Genomic DNA, 23461 nt, shown 5'->3' on the forward strand with positions numbered 1-23461 from the left:
AACTTGGCAGTGAAAACTTGTTTTCATTGTAAACTCAGTACTTCCATATAATGTGAAAAACATTTGACTTCGGGATGAATTTTAGTTCTCTCCACATTTCACCACCAGTTAACAACATGGCTGGGATTATACTACAATACATCAGCATACTCTTATTGTGCCACAGACTGGTATTGACTTCAGCAACCACTCACCAGTCACCATGTTACCCATCAGGAAATAACGCTTGTAAAGTATACAACCATACAAGGTTGGATTGTGTCAAAAGAAACCTAGTGTGCATACCACTATTACCAAATAATGCTTCTCTGCAGGTGATTGAATTGCGCTCCAACCAGCTTAATGTTATTCCTGATGATACATTCAGTGGGCTCTATAACTTGCTTAATCTCGATTTGTCCATCAACAATATCTCCGATATCTACGACAAAAGCTTCAAAGGGTTACATCAACTGTTACTGCTTGACTTGTCACAAAATAATTTGAAAAATTTGACCGGTACTCCATTTAGAGATCTTGTTTCACTGCAGACACTTCATCTTCAAGGCAATCCAATCACCAGTCTTACTTCTTCGACACTTGCAGCACTGGCAAACTTGGAGGACCTCCGCATTGATTTTACAAGCTTCAACAATGTGACAAACACCCCTTTCATAAACCTCACATCTCTGCAGAGTCTTTCATTGACAACACCATGGATATTATCCGATTGTAGTGCCACCAGGGAGCTCTTTACTGGACTTAGCAAATTAGAAAACATAGACTTGAGTTACGGATTCTGTACCAATTTTGATTTCTGCCCACTGATCTCACTGCAGACATTAATTGTTAGAGGTAATCCTGGCCAAATTATAAACATAACAAATGAATGCTTTACAGAAATGCCTTTGAAACATGTTGAAGCTAACTCTGTTGAACTGTACTCTCTATATGTGTACCTACATCACCTAACAAGTCTTCATATTCAAACATCCACAGATGTCAATGAAACCATCACAAATTTAAACTCACTAAATTCACCGCTTCGTAGCTTTTCTCTTAACCCATATGATGATGATCATGTCAACCTATGTAATTCCACATTTGAAGGCTTAGCAAAATGGAATGCTACTTTGAATATACTTGAAATCTTTGGTCGTCAATTTTGGATTGAAGGTTCTCCTTTCAAGTGGTTTCCTAATCTGCATGTGCTACGGATAATTGGGATTAGTGGATATCCGCAAACTGTTACGATGTTCTCGGCAAATGCCTTTGATGGCTTAGAAAACTTAAGTGAATTACAATTAACTTCTTTATTTTTCAACATATTTGCATCAGGTGCACTAAACATATTTGGCACATACAATTCTCTCAAGGTTCTGAACCTGGCTGGCAATGAGATACAAGATGAAATCACACATGATCAGCTTTGTGTGATCACATCACTTGAGAAATTGGATTTATCAAGCAATAACGTTTATTCTTTGCCACATAGCTTTCCATGTAACCCATTTATAAAAACATTATTTATTAATATGGCATCACTCAGGGCAGTCATACATCTAGCAGAGATTTGCCATAATGCACCTAATATGACTTTCTTAGATGCCTCATCTTGGTTCATTTATCTTGGTAATTGTACATGTCCAAAACTTTTGACTCTTTATCTCGATGAAATTTCGCCTTATGATATTGCAAGTGCTGAAGTTATTGTACCTAATTTACAAAGACTTAGTATGGCCAATATTTACAAAGGCTTCCATTATATTCAAAACATGATAAAAACAGTCCTGAATACATTTAAATCACACAACCTGCAATTTCTTGACTTGCATTCAAATCCAATATCTGCTATTGACAAAGAAGAAGCTATGTTATTGGGCAACTTGGCATGGCTGGATTTAAGTAATAATCAACTTGTATCACTTAGTAGTCTACAAAATCTGAATCATATGCAAACATTGTTTTTGAGTGGGAACAAAATTGCAGTTGTACCAGAGTCATTTCTATCTCAATCAAAGCACCCAGAACTTCAAACATTAGAGCTTCAAAATAATCCACTATTATGTGATTGCAGTGTTATGGCCTTGAGGAAGTGGTTACTAACTGATCAAGTTGTTAGTCTTAATTATGAGGGTCCTATTCAAAATTACGACTATTATATTTGCCATTCACCAGCCTCAAAAATTGGATTGAGTGTGACAGAGATCGACTTGGACTGCAAACCGAAATTGTGGATGTACATTTCTATAGGCACAGTATGTTTAATTGTTGTAGTCATTACAACTATAATAGTGGTACGGTATCGATGGCATATTCAATACATACATTTCCTTCTGTTCAACAGAAGACCATATCAAAACTACCTTATCAACAATGATGATGATGATGTTCTTGGTGATGATGAAGATGAGGATGGTGTACCTCGATATGATGCTTATGTGATATACCATGGACAAGATGAAGATTGGGTAGATGGTGAACTTCTAGCCAACATTGAGGAAGGTGAAGAACCATTCAGGCTTTGTCTTAAAACCAGAGACATACGCGCAGGCAGACTCATCTTCAATGAATTGTCACTTCACATACAAAGAAGTCGCAAAGTTATTGCAATCCTCTCACCACATTTTGTTAATGACAACTGGTGTCACTTTGAACTAAACATGGCACATCACAGGGTTCTGGCAGAGAATCCTAATGTCCTGATCTTTGTACTCCTGGAAGACCTTCCTCAAAGGAGATTAACTCTACTGCTCAGACAATTATTTTGCAGGGTTCAGTGCTTTAGATGGCCTGCAGATGGACATGGACAATACCTATTCTGGCGTAGTCTTAAAGAAGAACTCAAAAGGCCTGTGCCATTAGATAGACGCATTCAAGTTTAAAACAGGCCTTTCATTTTGACATGAATTTATGAATGAATTTATGAAATTATGATGTGCACCGAATAACTATTAATAATGATGCACAGCATGTCTTTATGAATGGTGTATGTAATAATATGATGTGATGTCGTGCTCTGATCTGGCCAGGCCAATAAAAAAAAGTAATTTTGATTGAGTTATTATCATCATCATTACTGAACTAGTCCAGTAACCATGCATACTAGTATTGCTGGAATCCTTGCAGTCCTAACATATAATCTTGATTGCAAAGTTATCAGCTTCTGAATGACCAATATCCTTCTGTACTTTATTGCTAATTGCCTCTATCTTAATTTCACAATTGCAACCTGGTAGGGTCAGATCACAAAAATAAAAAATAAAATGTTACGGTAATCTATGTACTATGAAATAATGATATGCTCCATGTATTTATGAAATAACATTGTACGCAGTCATATTATAAAATATTGTACTCAATGTACTCAGTGTGTAATTATGAAATATTGATGCACTTCATGTTCTGCACCTTTGTCCATATTTTCAAGGTTCTTGAATCTCCCTACTCCTTTGTCTTCCATTCTCCACACCCATCAATCGGTTAATTCCCTATATTCTACAGCAGGCACCTCTCTTTCTGTTCCAACATGTGGGTCCAACATATACAGGCTGACAAAAGAGTCACATGGCGTTCTCCATCACAACCCCTTCCTTACGGAATAGACTGCCTCCAAATATCCATGATTCTGCTAATGCCCCGATCTTCAAAAAGAATCTGAAGCCCCATCTTTATGTCAAATGTTTTCCCTCCATTTTTCCCCATTAATACATTATACCATAAAGCGCACATTGTGTGTGGCGTGTGATTGTATTACAACCAGGGCTCAACTGAAATGGCTTAAGTCTACCAATCCGATATTGATTTTATAAAATCGACCAATATCCGATCCGGTATCGGTAAAAAAAGATATTTATTTGTCAGCGGCTTTGGAGAACCACTGCACCTATTCTGAAGTGCTAGGATCATTCATAGTTAATTTGAAAAAAATAATTGGGAAAAAAATTACAAAAAAACTACAGTTAGACCAAAAAAAAAGAAAGTCTGTCTCAGACCCATTTGGTAAAAAAGCTAAGTGCTATGCTTCTTTTTTTTATATAGAAAATGAGCTATGCGGTATGCAATATACGATTTTTTTTTTACAGTCAAGGCACAATGTTTATAAAAACAGAAACATATTTACCCCTCCAGGCACTTATGTAATGCCCAGTTTTGGAGTCAAACTGCTCCTTTTTTTATAATTCTAACTCTTACAATTATGGCAAAATGTGCACAAAAATCAACAACCATACTGCAAAAAAGGAAGACACTTCCTTAGATTACGATACGATACTGAAAATATCAACAACAAAAAATTATGGCCAATGCGTAGCTCTATGCGCTAAATTGGAATTCACATAACAATGCGTGTGGGTGTCTGAGCCAGACCCTTTTTTTGGCCTTAGTTATCCTTAATATGCAAACCATTAACTAATGTTTACCTCTTCATCTATCACATATGTGCCCACAATGGTACCACAAACTGGTCGTAAAGTCTGCATTTTCCATTTTGAGATACAATCAAAAACAGTATATGGATTTCTATGTAAAATATATAAGAAATTTGACCTTTGATGAACCATAACTTCACTTCCAGATGTCTGATGAAGCTGGTTGAGGTGTCATTTTAAAGCTGAAAGTGCATCCTTTCAACATCTGCAATAATCAGAAAATGGTCTAGAGCCGACTTTACTACGAAGTGGTAGTTGGTCACATATTATAGATGCATTGGTGTTTTTTTTCAAAGTAACTATGAATGATCCTAGAATCTCAAAATAGCTCCAGGGAGGGATTCTCCAAATCTGCTAAAAAAAAAATTTTAAATGAAGAAAAAAATTACAACATTTTTCCCCCCAGCTATTTTCTTTACCGGTAACCGATATCAAAAATATCAGGCTGATACAATATCTAATCCGATTATCGGTTGACCCCTAATTACAACTAATAATGATGGTGGTAAGCTTACCTGAAGCAGGACCTAGTAAGTGAAACTTTCCTAGCCATGGTATCGCCAGGTTACCAGGTTCAAACACTGACAACATAAGGTTGGATTTCTTCTTGCTATCGGCCCAGGAACACAGTAATCCATACCAATCCTCTCTGACAAAGAGAAATTTATAACAAAAGTCAAACTACATAACATACTAATCATGTACATGGGTTGATGCTTTGCATGCTGGCCATAGGCTTCAATATCAAGAGCTATCACAGGAACCACTGAACCAATACTGGATTTGTTTGTACTCATTTTAATGTATTTTTTATGCTGATTCCAAATACAGTCATAAAAATGTACTATTATGAAATTTTAGAACATGTCTGCAGTCGATGATACCTGTGTGGATAGGGTTAAAGCCATAATGTATGATCTTATAATATGAAATTGGTTGATTTTTTTCAAACCTGATTTCTTGGCATATTTGTAATGTTTACACATGTCCCAACTTGCATCTAAAACGAATCAGCCAAATTTGTTGTGTTTGTAGGTCATCAGAGCAAAGTTCAACATAAAGTCATAATTCATAATTATGACTTTATGTCCTTCTATAGAACTGCATGTTAAACGGCCAAAATAAGCAGTAGAGTTTCTTTCACTTTACCTTGTTATTTCAGCTCAAAATGGACAGAAACCTTTCCCGACAATTATTACTCGTATTATTTCAGCATTTTATAGAAGAACAAATTTAAAATTTAAAAAACTTTAATCATAAACTCAACTACAAATGAAGGGTTTAATGTGTGCAGCATCACACATACTTACCCAAGATTGACAACAGCAACCATATTTTCTACTTTTAGACTACCATGTAACAGCACACAGAAAGAAGGAGTCTTGCCAGCTTCTGTTGTATCATCCTCTGTCTTCTCTTGCTTCTCTTCATCTGTTTCACTTGCTCCTGCTGGAGAAACATCAAAGCACACAGAAATTTAATAAACATTGCGGTATTCAACTTGAACCCCATACGGATGACATGACCTTAATTTCCCACAAAGGTGAAGCCATTCACGAAACCCAATTTGAAATTCACACTCCCAGTAGGGGGTGTATGGATTCTAGGGTTGGGATTTTCGGGTAATTTTGTGCCCGGTACCCGTTTATTTTTCGGTGGTACCGAAATTGCACAAAAAAAGTTATTTATTTTTTCGGCTTTGTAGTGTCCTGGACCTAGACCTAAATGCTAGGATCATAAATGGTTGACCTAAAAAAAAAATTGCAAGATGTTTTGTGTTTTTAATATGAAAATTGATATTTTGTATTCATGTCATACTCTATTGATGATATCAAAATGCATTGAATTTGAATGCATTTTGATATCATTAATAGAGTATGACATGAATACAAAATATCAATTTTCATATTTAAAACACAAAACATCAATTTTTTTTTAGGTCAACCATGAATGATCCTAGCATATAGATCTAGATTTATATCTATAGATTTTTTTGAATTTCGGGTACCCGGGCATGGAATTTCCTGCCCGGGTACTATGCTACCCGGGTGGGACTCGAATTCCCGGCACTCAGTCCCAACCTTAATGGATTCCAACTGAAATAGCCCATTCCCTCTCATGCAAGAGGTGGTACAGGACATATAAATATTTTTGGTTGAGTGACCATACTAAATTAGGAGATATTAGATGTGATACGGTTAGTCAGGGCGATGGATCACTTCACGCCAGTCCGGCAACAGAGCGTCTATATTCTTTAGTCTACCTTCATATCATTTTCACAGAGAATAGGACCGGGCGTAATAAAGGCAAGCAGAAAAGAGCAGCTGTGAGAGCAACCATTAAGAAGTTTAAGCAGTCTACTGAGGGTGGTTATTCTGATGGTGAGCTTTTTCGTGGCCAAAATACCTATGTAGGCACCGGCAGAGGCCAGGGTACTGAAAGTGGAACCGGAAGTTGCTTCACCAGTAGGACAACGGGTTGCAGCATCTATTCATCTATTGTTTCCGATTTGAGTGTTGACATATTGGAAAATGTTGCCACTCAATATTCATGAGTGTGCATTCAACATCCAATTTTCCAATCGAAATTGGGTGACTTGTGTTTGGCAGGTGTGAAATACATCTGACTGGGTGTTTTAATTATGTAATGAATAAAGATTTTGACAATGTGAAATGGCTACTAGTGCTGTAATGTGTTTAGTTTCAATAATAATAATAATAATTTTGTTTTTCATTCCTTTATTTTATTTTCACTGCACTTATTCTTTCTTATGCCTACACATTAGGGCCTATCACTCGCTCGCTCTCCTTCTCCCTCTCTCCCCCTCTCTTTCTTTCTTTTTTCATTTTGTCTTCATCCCTTCCCCTCCCCCTTGATCGCCCATCCACTCCTCCTCTTTTCACCCCTCCCTCCTTCACTCCCTCACTTTCCCCTGGCTTTTAAAATTAATATCCGAGCTGCTAAACAGATTGAACGGCGTTCACCACAAACTACCCCCAATTGGGCAGCGCGAAATGTCTTTGCAAATAGGTGTAAAATAAGATACCTTTTGGTGGAGTAGGAACAACCAGATGCCTTGAAATGGATGGAGGACTTGAAACATCTGCACTGTCTAAGAAACCACATATCTGAATCTCACTCCCAATACTCCTTGTCATAGTTTCCAAATCATGAATGACTTTGATCTCTTCCGGTGGAGGAAACAACTGCACTTCCGACTTCAGATGACCGCATACCAAGGATGTGTGGAATGCGGCGTAATGCGATTCAGCAAATTTGTTAAACATGTTCTTGACGCTCTGCGCATTCAGAGCGCCCTCAGGAATGTACACTTGGCCGCTTTCGTTGAGTTCCACGAGTTGTTGGTACATGGCTAGTGAATTGTTCTCTTGAAGTTCATTTGGAGTGGCTAGGAGCATTACGTGTAGTTTGTTAGGGAATGGGAATGGTAGTGGTTGATAGGTGCTGGAGTCTGCCTTGCCAGATGACATAGTCTGGACAAAGTGCCTCATGGATCCTGGTCCTACGCCTGGATTGCCATCTGTGATCAGCAGAACCTGTTCAATGGTAGGAAAAAAATTTATGGTAATTAGGAAACAGACCAAAAGATTGGGTTATTACAGTTGACATCCAACACCCCTATGGAAGATGTGACCTTTATCTTCCACACAGGAGTGTGAATTTCAAATACCTGAATGGGTGACTCCGTTTGAAATCTACACTCCCTGTTTGGAAGATGATTAAGGTTATATTTTTTACATACGGGGTGTATGGAGTTAAACTGGAATAGCTGGAATATGAAGCCTTATAAACCAAACTATAATCAGTCAAGAGATAAAGAAACGTAGTTTGCATCTGATGATCCTGTCAATCAAATTCCCCATGGCCTGTGATTGGTTAGTATTGCATAAAAAGGAGGTTGATTCATCTGATGCCTTCTCAAAATCACAGAAAATGGTGAACAATGTCGGTAAAAGGCAAAAAGCAACTTTTCTATGCATTTTTGACATGGTCCTTCAGGAAACAAAGTCTCCTATTACAGAGACATAAATTTTGAGATGGTTTGTATATTTGAAGATGAAAAACTAACCATAGGGCATGCTGTTATTTCTCTGCAACCTGAAATTTCAATCATCACAACAAATCATAAACAAACCATATCTGGTTCCTTAATAATTAAGTAAATTCAATTTTCACTTCAAATCAGGGATAGCGTTTTAAGGGGTCTTGGGTACAGGACTCCTTGATTTGGCAGGTCCCTGTGATTTGGACCCCTTAATTTTGTACGTCTGTGTAGAATTAGATGCCTGGACTCCTTTATTTGCCAATTTGACTCAGTAGGTCACCGCTAAACCTGCTTCAAATAAAAGTTGAATTTAAAATTGAATTGACTTAAGGTAAGCATTATAAGAAACATAGTGACAATTTTATGAAAATAATATATCTCTTAGGACATTTTTAGGTAGTTCTACATAAGTAAGGACCACTTTTTTGGACACCATGTATGTAAAATGACCTACAGTTAGCTCAATAGCAGTTCACAAATCATTATAGCCAAAGAGAGGATTGATTCCGAAAAAATCAAGCTGACATTAAATGACCGCAAAGATCATTTCTTTATAATTTGATGGTTGTGAAATGAAAACCGATTGAAGGGACAGATTCAAAAGTTGCAATTTTCACTTCAGTGAATGCCAACGTTAACTATAGCAGGTCCCTTTGATTTGCTTCACAAGCAAGTAAGCAATATGGGAATCAACAATATTACACATTGCTTATCAGTGGTGTGGACTTGGAAATAGAACATTCAGATTGGTCACTGTTGGTGTTTTCATCAGTTTCCTTAATTTTCAATGAATGAGGGCTCAAATTAAAGAGAACATTCTTGAGGTCATTATAATCACCTTGATTTTTTGAAATTGGGCCTCACTTTGGCTGTAAGGTCTTGATTCATGGACTGCTTTCGTATTTGTGATCCCCTCCCATGAAATGAGCGTAAAGTCGCAAGTTGGTAATTTCGAGACCTCTAGCTGCTGAATTGATGTTCTTTGTTTGACCTGCGCCTTCCAGTAGTATGTCTTTGTGAATGGGGCACACATGACCAGTCAATAGGACATTCACAAATGACATACTACTGGCTTGTACATGTTTGCATCAAACAACGAACATCAACTCAGCAGCCAGGTCTCAGAACTACCAATTTGTGATTAAACGCTCATTTTGTAGAAGCAGGTCACATTGATTGTGCTGACTGTATATTTAGAATCAGTGCAGGGTTATAGCTAGTTGAGTGCCAGCTAATTTTACTATCCAATTAGAGTGCTGGCTCGGGGCACAATCTTTTTAGCGAACATGAGGGATCAGGAAATAGGCTAGGGGTATACCCCCGAAAAATCAACAAAATTTTTTTTTTTTTTTAATTTAATTTTTTTTATTATTAATTTATTTTTTTAGTGCTGGTCAGCGCCAGTCGGTGCCGGTTCCCCCGACCGGCGTGGCTATAACCCTGTATCAGTGATATAAGTTGCCTTTACAGTATATCATCATCTTACCTGACATGGTATAGCTGCACCCCATTGGTCCACAACAATATTAGTGACACCTGTTAATGCTGTTTCCAATCTTGTCTTGTCAAATGTCTCCACCGATGAAATTGCTTTCTGTAACACACAAATAATATAAGCATGGAATTACACTGGTATGCAGCAGGGATCAACATAGACAGGGCTACACGTAAGGGCATATTTCCCCCTAGAATCCCAAAGTAGCCCTTGAACCTTTAATTACAGGGGTGTTGGGTGATTTTTAATAGAAAGTATTCCTTGTAAGGGGAATATATGTACAGCTATTTAAGGGGTGGCGTATGAACGTTTGGACAGTATTTATTGTGGGACATTAGAGCACATCAAACATATCAATTGCATTCTGAATCGAAGAATGTCCTTCTGATATCAAATAATTTTGATTTTTGAAATTTGCAATGTAATACACATTTTATGGCAAATGATTAAAAATTGACATTTTTGATATTTAACAGTACTCGAAGTAAACTTTATAAATCTGATTAATTATACTTAAAGTGTATGTAAGTGGATCAATTGAAAATGTTGACCTTTCGTATTGAAGATATGGATATTTTTCCCAAAACACCAAAAAAAAAATTAGGTCTTTTTGGGAAAAAATCCATATCTTCAATATAAAAGGTCAAAATTTTAAATTGATCGTCGGCTTTTCTTCCCAGCTACATACACTTTAAGAATATGTCATTAGATTTATAAAATTTACTTTGTGGACTGTTATATATCAAAAATGTGAAAAATATCAAATTTTAATAATTTGTCATAAAATTTGTATTATATCGTGAATTTCAAAAATCAAAATTATTTGATATCAGAAAGACATTCTTCAGTATTCAGAATGCAATTCGATATGTCCGATGTGCTCTCATGTCCCACAAAAAATACTGTCGAAATGCTCAAAACGCTCATTCCAGATCCCTTAATAATCACAAATTTATTGCTTCAACTATGCATCTTTTATCTTTCAATTTGATTGTCAAATGTGAACAATGTTAATATTACTGTTTGATGTAATTTCTTACATGACCTGGGGTCAATTTCATTAAACTTTTAACCCTTCGTAACTCAATTCACCATTCATAATAAAGTTATGAATACCCAATACTAGACTATGTGTAGTACTTCGTCTAATACTACATCTAGTATTGGGTATTCGTAACTTTACGAAGGGTCCCTATAGTAAATCCCTATTAATTACGAAGGGTACAGTTCATAAGTAGTGAAATGGAACCTATGACTCGTCGTAAGTTACAAACGATTTCAAGACTTGACTGGTGGTTTGGTCATGTGATGGTAATCGGCGAGGAAGTAGTTTCACGGTGGGGTCCCAGGCGTGTGATAGCAGGAAACGGAGGCCCCCCTTCTTATTGAGTGCTGGCTGCTCAGCTCTTTCCCAGATGGATTCTTTCACTCCCCTCTCAAACTACTTCTCCTCCTTGTCGAAGATTATGATGTCGTCGGCATTGAATTAGTGGCCAGAGAGTTTTGAATGGGTGAAGACTGCGGAGTCCTGGTTTTCGTTGGAACTTCCTCTCCGGTGTTGATTGAAGCGAGCTTTAATAGACTGTTTTGTCTCTCCTACATAAGACTGGGCACAGCTAGTTTCAGAGCATGTGAGTCCATAAACTAGATTAGACTGCTTGTCTTTTGTCTTTTACGTGCACCAGTTTGCTCCGTATATTATTAGAGGGCTTGTAGGAGGCAGCAATGCCGAATGCCTTGAAAGTGTTTTTAATTCTCTCTGAAAGGGCTGTGGAGTAAGGTATTGTAACTCTGGCTTTGCTAGCAATGACATCTCCCATGTTATTTTGTTGTGCGGGGGTGTCTCTGGTTGGGTGGCTTTTTCGAAAGCCCAGTCTGGGTAGCCAATTCAAAGCAGACGACATCATAATCTTCGACAAGGAGGAGAGGTGGTTTGAGAGGGGAGTGAAAGAATCCATCCGGGAAAGAGCTGAGCAGCCAGCACTCAATAAGAAGGGACCTCCGTTTCCTGCTATCACACGCCTGGGACCCCACCGTGAAACTACTTCCTCGCCGATTACCATCACTTGACCAAACCACCAGTCAAGTCTCTGCGCAGTCTGATGAAGACCCGGTGAACGGGTCGCAACGTTACTGAAAAAATCGTTGGTGAGTCCAGTATTTGATTCATATTTTTGTCTATACTTCTGTTATTTTAAATTGTATGTTGTTAATTGTTACTCAGTCCCCCACCCTTGGAGATCAGTACCAGATGCTGAAGGGGCTACCCTGGTACAGAAAAATTAAATATATAAATCAATCAATCAATCAACCAACCAATAAATCAAATCAATCAATTGTTCATATTTCACAAAAATTGACAATCTAGTCACTCTTTCAGTTCCTACAAATGTAAAGCACCTTGAGTTCCGCATAATCTCTCAGTAAATGGCATCACAACCATTACAATGACGAATAAATCACAAATGCGGTGAACTCCATCTTGTCATTGGCAGCAATGTAATCGAAGATATGATGGAGCCCAATGTGTGCCAAGTGACGTCTTGTCATTTCCTCCGTTGTGCTGTCTGGATTTGGTGTGGACACTGGCTTGGTCATGGACAAGGACACATCTAGTAACACTACGGTAGGCATGGTGAACGTCTAATTTTACAAACCTGTTTCAAAAAGTTAACAAAGAAAAATATGTTTAGTAAAATAATGTTGGTAATCATACAAAACAGTACAACTTGTGAAATTGATTACAGAAGGTGATAATTGATTTCCTTCACTAACTCTATTTTATGCACTAATATTGAACTTTGAGGTACTTCCCCCATCCATGGGGGTGGGCACTCACTGCAAATGGGTGACAGGGATGTGGGGCCATATTGACCCCCATTTATCAACACCTAATGACCCTATTTACAAGGTTCTAAAACAAATCCAATAAAGTACATGTAGGTGATGTTGACATACCCTGATGTACACCCATCGTATGTGTGAGTTACCGCTTTTGACAATTGGACGAAAAAGCCTTACATGTACTTATACACCGGCTCCATACATTCGATGTATGTAACCTCAATGACGTATCCAAATTGATTCCTAATGGCTAATACACTCAACAGGGATTGTGGCAACTACTTCCTTCCGTACATATATGACCAGTTACTAACAGCGCCATCTACATCAGCTACCAACAGGAAGCAACAGACGAGAAAGGTCAAATCTGGTCATTCAATTTGAGAAAGTGCTGTATTACAGCACGGAATGTCATTGAGGTATGTCAACATCACCTACTTTATTGGATTTGTTTTAGAACCTTGTAAATAATGTTAATCGGACAATCCTGATGAATCTATTTGAGGACCTAATGACTCTTTTTTTTTTCTTTTTTTAACCCCTCTCACCCAATGACCCCTTTGGTTTTCCTGTCACCAAAAGACCCCTTTTTTCAATAATTTTGGGCAAATTTCTGATAATCTCTCACTGAATGATCCATTTTTCATGATTTTTCTTCAAATTTTTCTTCAAATTTTGATCACCTTTTATATTTGACCCAAAATTAATTTTACTCCCGTCTCACAGAAAGACTGTCTTTTTTGGTAAGATTTTTTAAAAGTGTCTAGGCTCTTACTGAAAGACCACTAGTTTCAAACTGCTGTCTGCACATCCTAGTCACTTCCAAAGTCAAATGAGACACCCCCCTGGAATTTATACTCTGATCGTTTTTGTAAAAATCATATCACATGCATGCTCATTGCTCAGTCAGAGCAAAATCACCATTGTTCATGTTGTTTATACAATTTTATTGCCAAACAATATAGAATAGAACATTTGACATCAACTTCTCAAAATATTGGAGAATGCTCACCAAACATTGGGAAAACTTGTACACAATCCAATTCCCATTCAAACGTGTGGGAAACTGAAAATGCATAATCCCGACAACACAAAGTCAGGCGCCGATCTGCAAAAATACACAGAGTCAGGCGCCGATCTACAAAAAATAGAAGGTGCCCCCCCTCTAAATCTGCCCCTGATATACATGTTATTAATTTTACTGGGCCTAATAACACTGAATAATGTTGAAATCCCGGTGTTGTCACTATACATGTATACTACCTATTCAAAGGCGTTTACACCACATTGACTTACTAGCCTGTATCACGTTTCAGCGAAAAAACATCTGTAGTACATACCTGTTTTCAATGATGTTGCAACAATGTTTCCATTGTCAGCAATAACACCTTGCATTCATACTTTTGAGTTTGTATGGAGCATATTCGTACACATTATAAATAAGTGAAATCAGAATATCCTGAAAGGAATTTATTTAGGTAACGAATTGAACGACACTGACCTCGCAGCAGCTAATGTTTTCATGTCAACATGGCGAATGCATGCGTCATTAGACATTTTTAGCCTACATTTCGTATCCTACTATCGGCTCGTTGAAACAAGAAAACCTCATCCCCGGCCTCATTCACGAATTCACTCACCTTCCTACACCACCAGTTGAAATAAAACTCAAAACATCCCGTGTTATTCCTCAAAACTACATTAATGTACCTTCATTAATAAAAAATTGAAATCCTAGTATGACCCGTTATCGAAAATTGTTTGATATAAAACGTCAACAAAAGTAATTTTTCTGAAGAGTAGATACCACGTGTCAAAATGGCGGCTCGCAGTTGCATCCCCTGCTTTGTACGTGTTTACCCAGGTCACGGTCTGTCTACGTGACAAACAGTCAGGGTCAGAGGACAGCGCAACCTGTCTGCTGCCATGCCGTAATATATCTATCAGTCACCTTTTTGTACCGTTCGCAGAGCGTGACGTCTGCACAACAACAGCCTATTAAATATGGGCATAATGGCTCCGCCCAATGAACCATATACGGCGCTGTCAATCATACTTTTCGTAGCTACGTCACATTATAGCTCATTCATATCATTACATTACATCACCTTTGTCGAACAGACTCTTACGCAGGTACCGAGCTCACGCTGTCCTCACTTTAGCGATTAGGATCGACGAGCGTCAGGCCGACACAATCTGGTTGTGTAGGAGACTATCATTATGACGCCCACGTTGGAACCATTGGATTACGGAAGAAATATTCATTACCAGGATTGAAGCAATGAGGCCATTTCTATGTTTGTACCGGGCAAGTACCGGACATTTTCAACACAGAGCTAGCGGAGATTACTACAAATTCGTCCAAAGGTAAGCAAAGGGTTGGGGATCGCATTTTTAACTTTGACTAAACTGTTTCGGAGTTAAGGTCCGCTAAAAGTAGACCATTTCGGGGGCTGTATTTGTTGTGCATGTCACATTTTGAACAATGAATGAAAACCGACAACATTCGCTGGTGAATTATAGCGACGCTTTAGTACACAGCCGTTCATGGAAGAACGGCGGTATACATACCTAGCGTAACACGTGATCGTTCCTAAGTTAGGTACCGTATATTACAAAAAAAATTTGAACTTTTTTTGATTCTCATCAAAGTAGTCTCATATTAAAGAGCTAAATGAAAGAAAACTGATGAGGCATAAATGAATGTCATACGACATGTGGTTGCGGAGATATGCTAATTTGAATGTCTCAATTTTTCAGCCAATTTCCTGTACAAACTTTTTGTGCATGCACATATTATAATGCTTATAGGCCTATAGGCCCTACTGTGCATTGTCTATTTTAAGAAACAAGCACTTGCTATTTTATACCGGTACTGATGTAATCCTAGATTGATTGAATTTGTATGGGGGGGTCATAATTTTTGGAAAGAAAAATAGGGGGTCATAAAATTTTGATCACCAAAATGTAGGGAGTTGCAAGATGACCACAGATAGTGTGTTTATCTTATTAAAAAGACAATACAATTTTAGCACAAAATTTTGTTGCCGAAATAGAGGTGGTCGCAATTTTATTGATGCTGACTTTTTGTAAATTTTGGAGCCCCCCTTCCGCAGAAAATGATTTCCCCCTAATATACAAATGAACATGTATGAGTAACATTTTGTTTTATTTCTGTTTTCTGATGCAGATTCCAGCTTTGACAGAAGATGGAAACCAGGGACTGTCTTTTGGAATTTGCATGAGAGCATTAAACAGCTCTTCTAGAGCCGTCAAGAGCTGTTTAGAACATTTACAATAAACTGTAAGGAGAGAATGGTCAACTAAGGAAAGCTAAAAATCACTCTCCTATATCCAATTTAAGGAGAGCAGTAGAGAGCAATAATTGCTCTCGCTCTCCTCAAAAGGCAGTCCCTGGGAAACCACAGTGAGGGTGAACACCAAATGCAAAAATAAAGAAAACCTTTAAATTCATAAAGATAAAATTTGTGTTCAAGTGTCTTATTTTTTTTTGTCATTGAAAAACTCAAGTTTTGATACTACCCACCCGAGTACACCTTCGCACTGATACAGGGGGGGGGTAATTTGTTTGAGGGGAAACCCTTTAAAATGTTTAATTATTATAAGCACTAGTAGCTGATGCATTCACCACCTCCCCCAGGAAAATGTTTTTGAGCAGGCACCCTTTGGAGCACTGGCTGGCGCATGCTCCATATTCCGAAGATCATTGCGGAAACTCGAGGGCCAGTTCACTTGATCATCAGAATGGGGTCACGCCTGCTCAAGTATGAACACTCCTGCTCAAGTATGAACACCCCTTCCCCCCCCCTTTTCAAAAACATTGCCGTAAAATTTACTACCGGTAATAAATTTCCGAAATGGCGCCGGGTGCGCAATTTCCCTATGCTGAGAGAGGCTGAATATTGCGCATGCTCAAGGAATGATCACATGTTACCTACCTAAGACTAGTCAAAAATACCTAGTGGGGATTATGCACTTTCAGTTTCCCAGTTTGAATGGGAATTATTTTGCCTACTCACCACAAGTTTAGGGAGCACATTTCTCCAATATTTTGACAAGTTGACGTCAAATTTTCTATTCTATATTGTTTGGTAATAATGTCTTTTGCCAATAGTATGTTTAAAGTTGTAATTTTGTGTGTTTTTGATCACAAAGATCGGATATTTTTATTCCTGATTCGAATTCTTAACCCATTGCAAGGGTGCAGAATTCGGCAGAACTTTGACGATAATTTTGCCTTTTTGGACACTAAAATGCATTTGATCATTAATTTTGTTTCAACCGAGTCTTAAATTAGCAAACACAATAAAGCTAAGTTGGTACCATTTTTATATACATTGATGAAATGTTAAAGATTTTTTTTCAAATTTCTGACCTGCGTAAATCGTTAAGTGTGTATTTCACATTGACATCCAAAATGGTGTGAGCCAGTCCTTAGGTACGGTATGTATCATAGGACTGGCGAGCGAGTCGAAAAATACCCCCTTATTTTGCGTTGTTTCAAGAATATTTTCAGTATTTGTTACCCCTATTTTACACAAAACGGGTACAAATTAGCCTTAAAATTACCCCTATTTTTCGCATTTCAAGTACACTTTTACAAAAGCACCCCTTTTTTAACATTTCAAGAACACAGTCACACACCAAAGTAGGCCTACACTAGCTCGAGATACTCTAGCTAAAATACAGGTTTACATTTACTATCTTACATTTAATATCTTGCTGTATTTCAGCTAGAGCTCCAAACGACAAGCTTCCGGGTTTTTTGGAGAACAATACTGTCACGTAAGACAAAGAAGAAACCCCCGGAGCCCGCCCTACTCATTATTTCATTGTACTTATTGCAATTTGCCTCACACATTACGTAATCAACACAAAGCTTTTGTGAGGATTAGAGAGTGGATAAGAAATTGACAGCGGAGGATACGAAGGACACGCCGATTGCTAGTTGTCAATCATGAATTGCCGCAACGTTTTAATATTTCACTGCATGGCATTCCGCAAGCACCAAGACAAATTATGCCGTATTTTTCCCTAGATCATCTCATATGAAGTAAGATGAATGCGATCTGTGCTTTTGTAACATTCCGATCGCTTTTGATCACCTATTATCGGCGAATTTGCTTGAAAACACGTGAGTTCATGTTGTGTAAACATATAGGTAACCTAGGCAAACCTTAGTTAACACATTTACTAGTCAGCGAATTCGCCGAGACCGGGGCCCCAACACAATGCATATTTACATAGAAATTTGAATTTTTTTCGAGAATAGGTGGGTGAAGGAAACCTACATAAATATGTTTTCTATACTTCACTTGACCCAAATATATGATTTTTTATGGTGATAATCAAAGTCATACATGGAATTTTAGAGGATTTTGATAGCAGTTCCATTAAAAAAGCTGCTATCGCCATGAGACTAAGATCTAGAAACACCCCGAAATGCCGTTTTAGGGAATTTTGCTAGCTGAATCTTTTTGATGAAAGTCAATCTTTGACAAGATGTAACTTTGCTACGGAAAGTGCTATGAAAAAAAAGGTTTTCAGTTTTGGCTTAGTTTACTCAAGGGCTTTAATTTGATATATAAAACGATGCAATTTGATGTCAAATTTGAATTCACCTAGTATACCTAAAACATAATTAGCATAGACACAAATGAAATTACGATGCAATACAATGCAATTTGAATGCGCAGCAGATCTATAGAAATAACGTTGCCCGGGTTTATGCAGAATTAGACCCTGTCTGGCCTACACGTATTTGATTGAAATACAACTTACAAGTACAACTGACAATATATTATAAATTCATAATATTGTCAAAATATTGTGAATGCATATGAAAAATGATTCGCATGATTTGAAAATAACGTTGTCTATACATACCCCAGATTCAAAAAGTCATAATTTGGGCAAACATTTAAAGACTACACACTCATGCACTCGTACAATACAAGGAATTAATTTGTCGCGTCTAGTCGGCAGCCTCATCAAGAGCAGAATTCAACAGACTTGTATTTTGATGTTCCCACAGAGGTCAGAGGTCAATCATAATTGATCGGATTTATCTACTTTTAAAATGGGAAGTGTACGTTTTAGCTGTGAAACTTTTTTCAGATAATAAATCAATATATCAATATTTGATGCTATTTCTGTGTAAAATTTAAGTCATAAACTTAAGAAATGTTTTTTTTTCTTTGATTAATATTCCATTAACTCTTCAGACTCTGTTTTATATTTTTTTAGCCATGAATAATGGAAAACTCCTCTAATGTAAACAACAGGTAAACTTTCCGGTTTCTAAAAAAAAGAAACTTTAGCCAAATTCAACAAGTGGTAAGTTTTAAATACTTCAGTAAAATCAAAATTTGAAAATGCAACACATAAACTGACCTTATAACAAATATAATTCAGAATAGTTTTGAGTACTGGATCTCATTATATGCAAGATTAAGTTTTTGAATACTGAATTTCTAGAAACCATGTTACTACAACGTTGCTGTGTACATTATGGCGTGTAAAACACTTGCTGGAGTGAAGAACTCTGATTTATTATTTACGTTACTAGAATCCTGGTCGAAAATGTAGAAAATATAAATATATGTGACGTTAAAGTGATTATTTGCTACATGAAGATCTCGACAAGATGCAGGTCATAACTTCATGTTCAGATTATTTATCAACGACAACGATAGCATCAGATCTGACAGACAGTACAGTGTCAGTAGTGTCAGTACTACAACATGATAGATAAACCAATCAATGCACGATTTAATAAGACAAAAAGACTACAAAAGCAAGATGGGAACAAGGTCAAGGTTCTATATGACGGTAAGGATTAAAAATAAGAACGGTACAACTATAAGTCAGGGATATATTGATAAACCAATCAATGCATTAAGGCTTTAATCCTCTCTATTTTATGGTAGGAATAAAATACAATAAATGTACATGTACGTAGTATTGTAGGAAGTTATGGAACTTGCATTGTGTCATAACTCATCATAGTAGTTGTTGCATAGGCCTACTCTCTGCATATGAATGTGAAGCAGGGTTTTCTTAACGCTTAAAAGTGGGTTGTTTTTTTTACCCCATCTTCAGCAACCCACTTTACCCCATAAATGCTCTTAACATACCGGGGTAGTATAATTTATGTTAAACATGAGACATGAAAGGGTAAAAATAAACATATATAGTGGATTTTACCCCTTTTTAAAAAGGATAAAGAAACCTGATGTGAAGTGAAGTTTTGATAAATGTTTATAATTAATATGTAGTATTTATTTTGATTGGCTTAGGGCTGTGCCATAAGTCCAAACCCCCCCTCCAGTAACATTTTCAAATAGCTTGCCCCCCCCTCGGTCTGCCAAAAAATCATATGAGAACTTTTGCAAATCTCAGCAAAGTTATTTCTGTAATTTCCATTCAAAATTTACCAAAGAAATTTTAATGTTTTTACAGATACCATCTATTACTTTATTACCACAATTTTTTTTCAATTGGTAGCGTTCCCCACGCGCTTTATATTACACTCCCACGCTTTTTGGATACCAGTTGACCCTTTATATGTCAGCTAAATTTTAACCCCTGCCCTTTTTCCCAATGTTCGGAATTTCAAACCCCCATGCTGTAGAAAGTGTGATGAACAAACAGTGAAAGATTGAGTTGTTCTTATCTAAATTTTAAAAAAATTGACATTTTTGTTTTTACCAGAACTTGAACATGATGTTGAGAAAGAAATCAGGAATCCTTACATTTCCATTAGGCTATTATGAAAGTCGATTCAAAGTTTCCCGTTACCCTACTCCGCTCAAAACAAATTGCTGGCCAAATATTTCATTATTTTGAATAAATGTTGATTTCTAACAAACTTTTTAATATACAAATAAATAATTGTGTTTTTAAATATATCATAAATCTCTTTCTGTTGATTTTCAGGGATTTTCTTTGCAGTAGGAGCATGGTATATGGCTAATAATGAATTAATAATGAATACCTACTCAATTTTTTGTCCCGCACTTTTTGATCTGCTCTGATCTCATCCCGTAAAAATATTGTGAAACTTTTGATAATAGTTGTACAATCACCTTCATGTGGTTGTAAACTACATCTGTAAACTACAAACTGTGATTTATCACATGTATACATGGCCAGTTATTGGTTTATGCCTGTAACAGATGCAATAATGAAATGGTATAAAATAATGAATCACGATCACATGTTACCTACCTAAGACTAGTCAAAAATACCTAGTGGGGATTATGCACTTTCAGTTTCCCAGTTTGAATGGGAATTATTTTGCCTACTCACCACAAGTTTAGGGAGCACATTTCTCCAATATTTTGACAAGTTGACGTCAAATTTTCTATTCTATATTGTTTGGTAATAATGTCTTTTGCCAATATTATGTTTAAAGTTGTAATTTTGTGTTTTTGATCACAAAGATCGGATATTTTTATTCCTGATTCGAATTCTTAACCCATTGCAAGGGTGCAGAATTCGGCAGAACTTTGACGATAATTTTGCCTTTTTGGACACTAAAATGCATTTGATCATTAATTTTGTTTCAACCGAGTCTTAAATTAGCAAACACAATAAAGCTAAGTTGGTACCATTTTTATATACATTGATGAAATGTTAAAGATTTTTTTTCAAATTTCTGACCTGCGTAAATCGTTAAGTGTGTATTTCACATTGACATCCAAAATGGTGTGAGCCAGTCCTTAGGTACGGTATGTATCATAGGACTGGCGAGCGAGTCGAAAAATACCCCCTTATTTTGCGTTGTTTCAAGAATATTTTCAGTATTTGTTACCCCTATTTTACACAAAACGGGTACAAATTAGCCTTAAAATTACCCCTATTTTTCGCATTTCAAGTACACTTTTACAAAAGCACCCCTTTTTAACATTTCAAGAACACAGTCACACACCAAAGTAGGCCTACACTAGCTCGAGATACTCTAGCTAAAATACAGGTTTACATTTACTATCTTACATTTAATATCTTGCTGTATTTCAGCTAGAGCTCCAAACGACAAGCTTCCGGGTTTTTTTGGAGAACAATACTGTCACGTAAGACAAAGAAGAAACCCGCCTCGGAGCCCGCCCTACTCATTATTTCATTGTACTTATTGCAATTTGCCTCCACACATTACGTAATCAACACAAAGCTTTTGTGAGGATTAGAGAGTGGATAAGAAATTGACAGCGGAGGATACGAAGGACACGCCGATTGCTAGTTGTCAATCATTAATGGCCGCAACGTTTTAATATTTCACTGCATGGCATTCCGCAAGCACCAAGACAAATTATGCCGTATTTTTCCCTAGATCATCTCATATGAAGTAAGATGAATGCGATCTGTGCTTTTGTAACATTCCGATCGCTTTTGATCACCTATTATCGGCTAATTTGCTTGAAAACACGTGAGTTCATGTTGTGTAAACATATAGGTAACCTAGGCAAACCTTAGTTAACACATTTACTAGTCAGCGAATTCGCGAGACCGGGCCCCAACACAATGCATATTTACATAGAAATTTGAATTTTTTTCGAGAATAGGTGGGTGAAGGAAACCTACATAAATATGTTTTCTATACTTCACTTGACCCAAATATATGATTTTTTATGGTGATAATCAAGTCGCACATGGAATTTTAGAGGGAGTTTGATAGCAGTTCCATTAAAAAAAGCTGCTATCGCCATGAGACTAAGATCTAGAAACACACCCGAAATGCCGTTTTAGGGAATTTTGCTAGCTGAATCTTTTTGATGAAAGTCAATCTTTGACAAGATGTAACTTTGCTACGGAAAGTGCTATGAAAAAAAAAGGTTTTCAGTTTTGGCTTAGTTTACTCAAGGGCTTTAATTTGATATATAAAACGATGCAATTTGATGTCAAATTTGAATTCACCTAGTATACCTAAAACATAATTAGCATAGACACAAATGAAATTACGATGCAATACAATGCAATTTGAATGCGCAGCAGATCTATAGAAATAACGTTGCCCGGTTTTATGCAGAATTAGACCCTGTCTGGCCTACACGTATTTGATTGAAATACAACTTACAAGTACAACTGACAATATATTATAAATTCATAATATTGTCAAAATATTGTGAATGCATATGAAAAATGATTCGCATGATTTGAAAATAACGTTGTCTATACATACCCCAGATTCAAAAAGTCATAATTTGGGCAAACATTTAAAGACTACACACTCATGCACTCGTACAATACAAGGAATTAATTTGTCGCGTCTAGTCGGCAGCCTCATCAAGAGCAGAATTCAACAGACTTGTATTTTGATGTTCCCACAGAGGTCAGAGGTCAATCATAATTGATCGGATTTATCTACTTTTAAAATGGGAAGTGTACGTTTTAGCTGTGAAACTTTTTTCAGATAATAAATCAATATATCAATATTTGATGCTATTTCTGTGTAAAATTTAAGTCATAAACTTAAGAAATGTTTTTTTTTCTTTGATTAATATTCCATTAACTCTTCAGACTCTGTTTTATATTTTTTTAGCATACCCATGAATAATGGAAAACTCCTCTAATGTAAACAACAGGTAAACTTTCCGGTTTCTAAAAAAAAGAAACTTTAGCCAAATT

General features: G+C 36.8%; 1 protein-coding gene across 1 annotated transcript in view; it reads right to left on the reverse strand.

The window, feature by feature from the left end:
* The window catches only part of LOC140159222 (integrator complex subunit 14-like), a 30770-nt gene extending 11914 nt beyond the window's left edge, over nt 1–18856 (reverse strand). The window contains 6 exon segments of the mRNA XM_072182629.1: nt 4925–5058; nt 5720–5858; nt 7456–7966; nt 9962–10069; nt 12371–12627; nt 18722–18856. Coding sequence (XP_072038730.1) covers nt 4925–5058; nt 5720–5858; nt 7456–7966; nt 9962–10069; nt 12371–12604 — 1126 coding nt within the window. The 5' untranslated portion in view covers nt 12605–12627; nt 18722–18856.
* Between the last annotated feature and the right edge of the window lie 4605 nt (nt 18857–23461).

The sequence above is a fragment of the Amphiura filiformis genome, chromosome 8, assembly GCF_039555335.1.
Source record: "Amphiura filiformis chromosome 8, Afil_fr2py, whole genome shotgun sequence".
NCBI lineage: Eukaryota > Metazoa > Echinodermata > Ophiuroidea > Amphilepidida > Amphiuridae > Amphiura > Amphiura filiformis.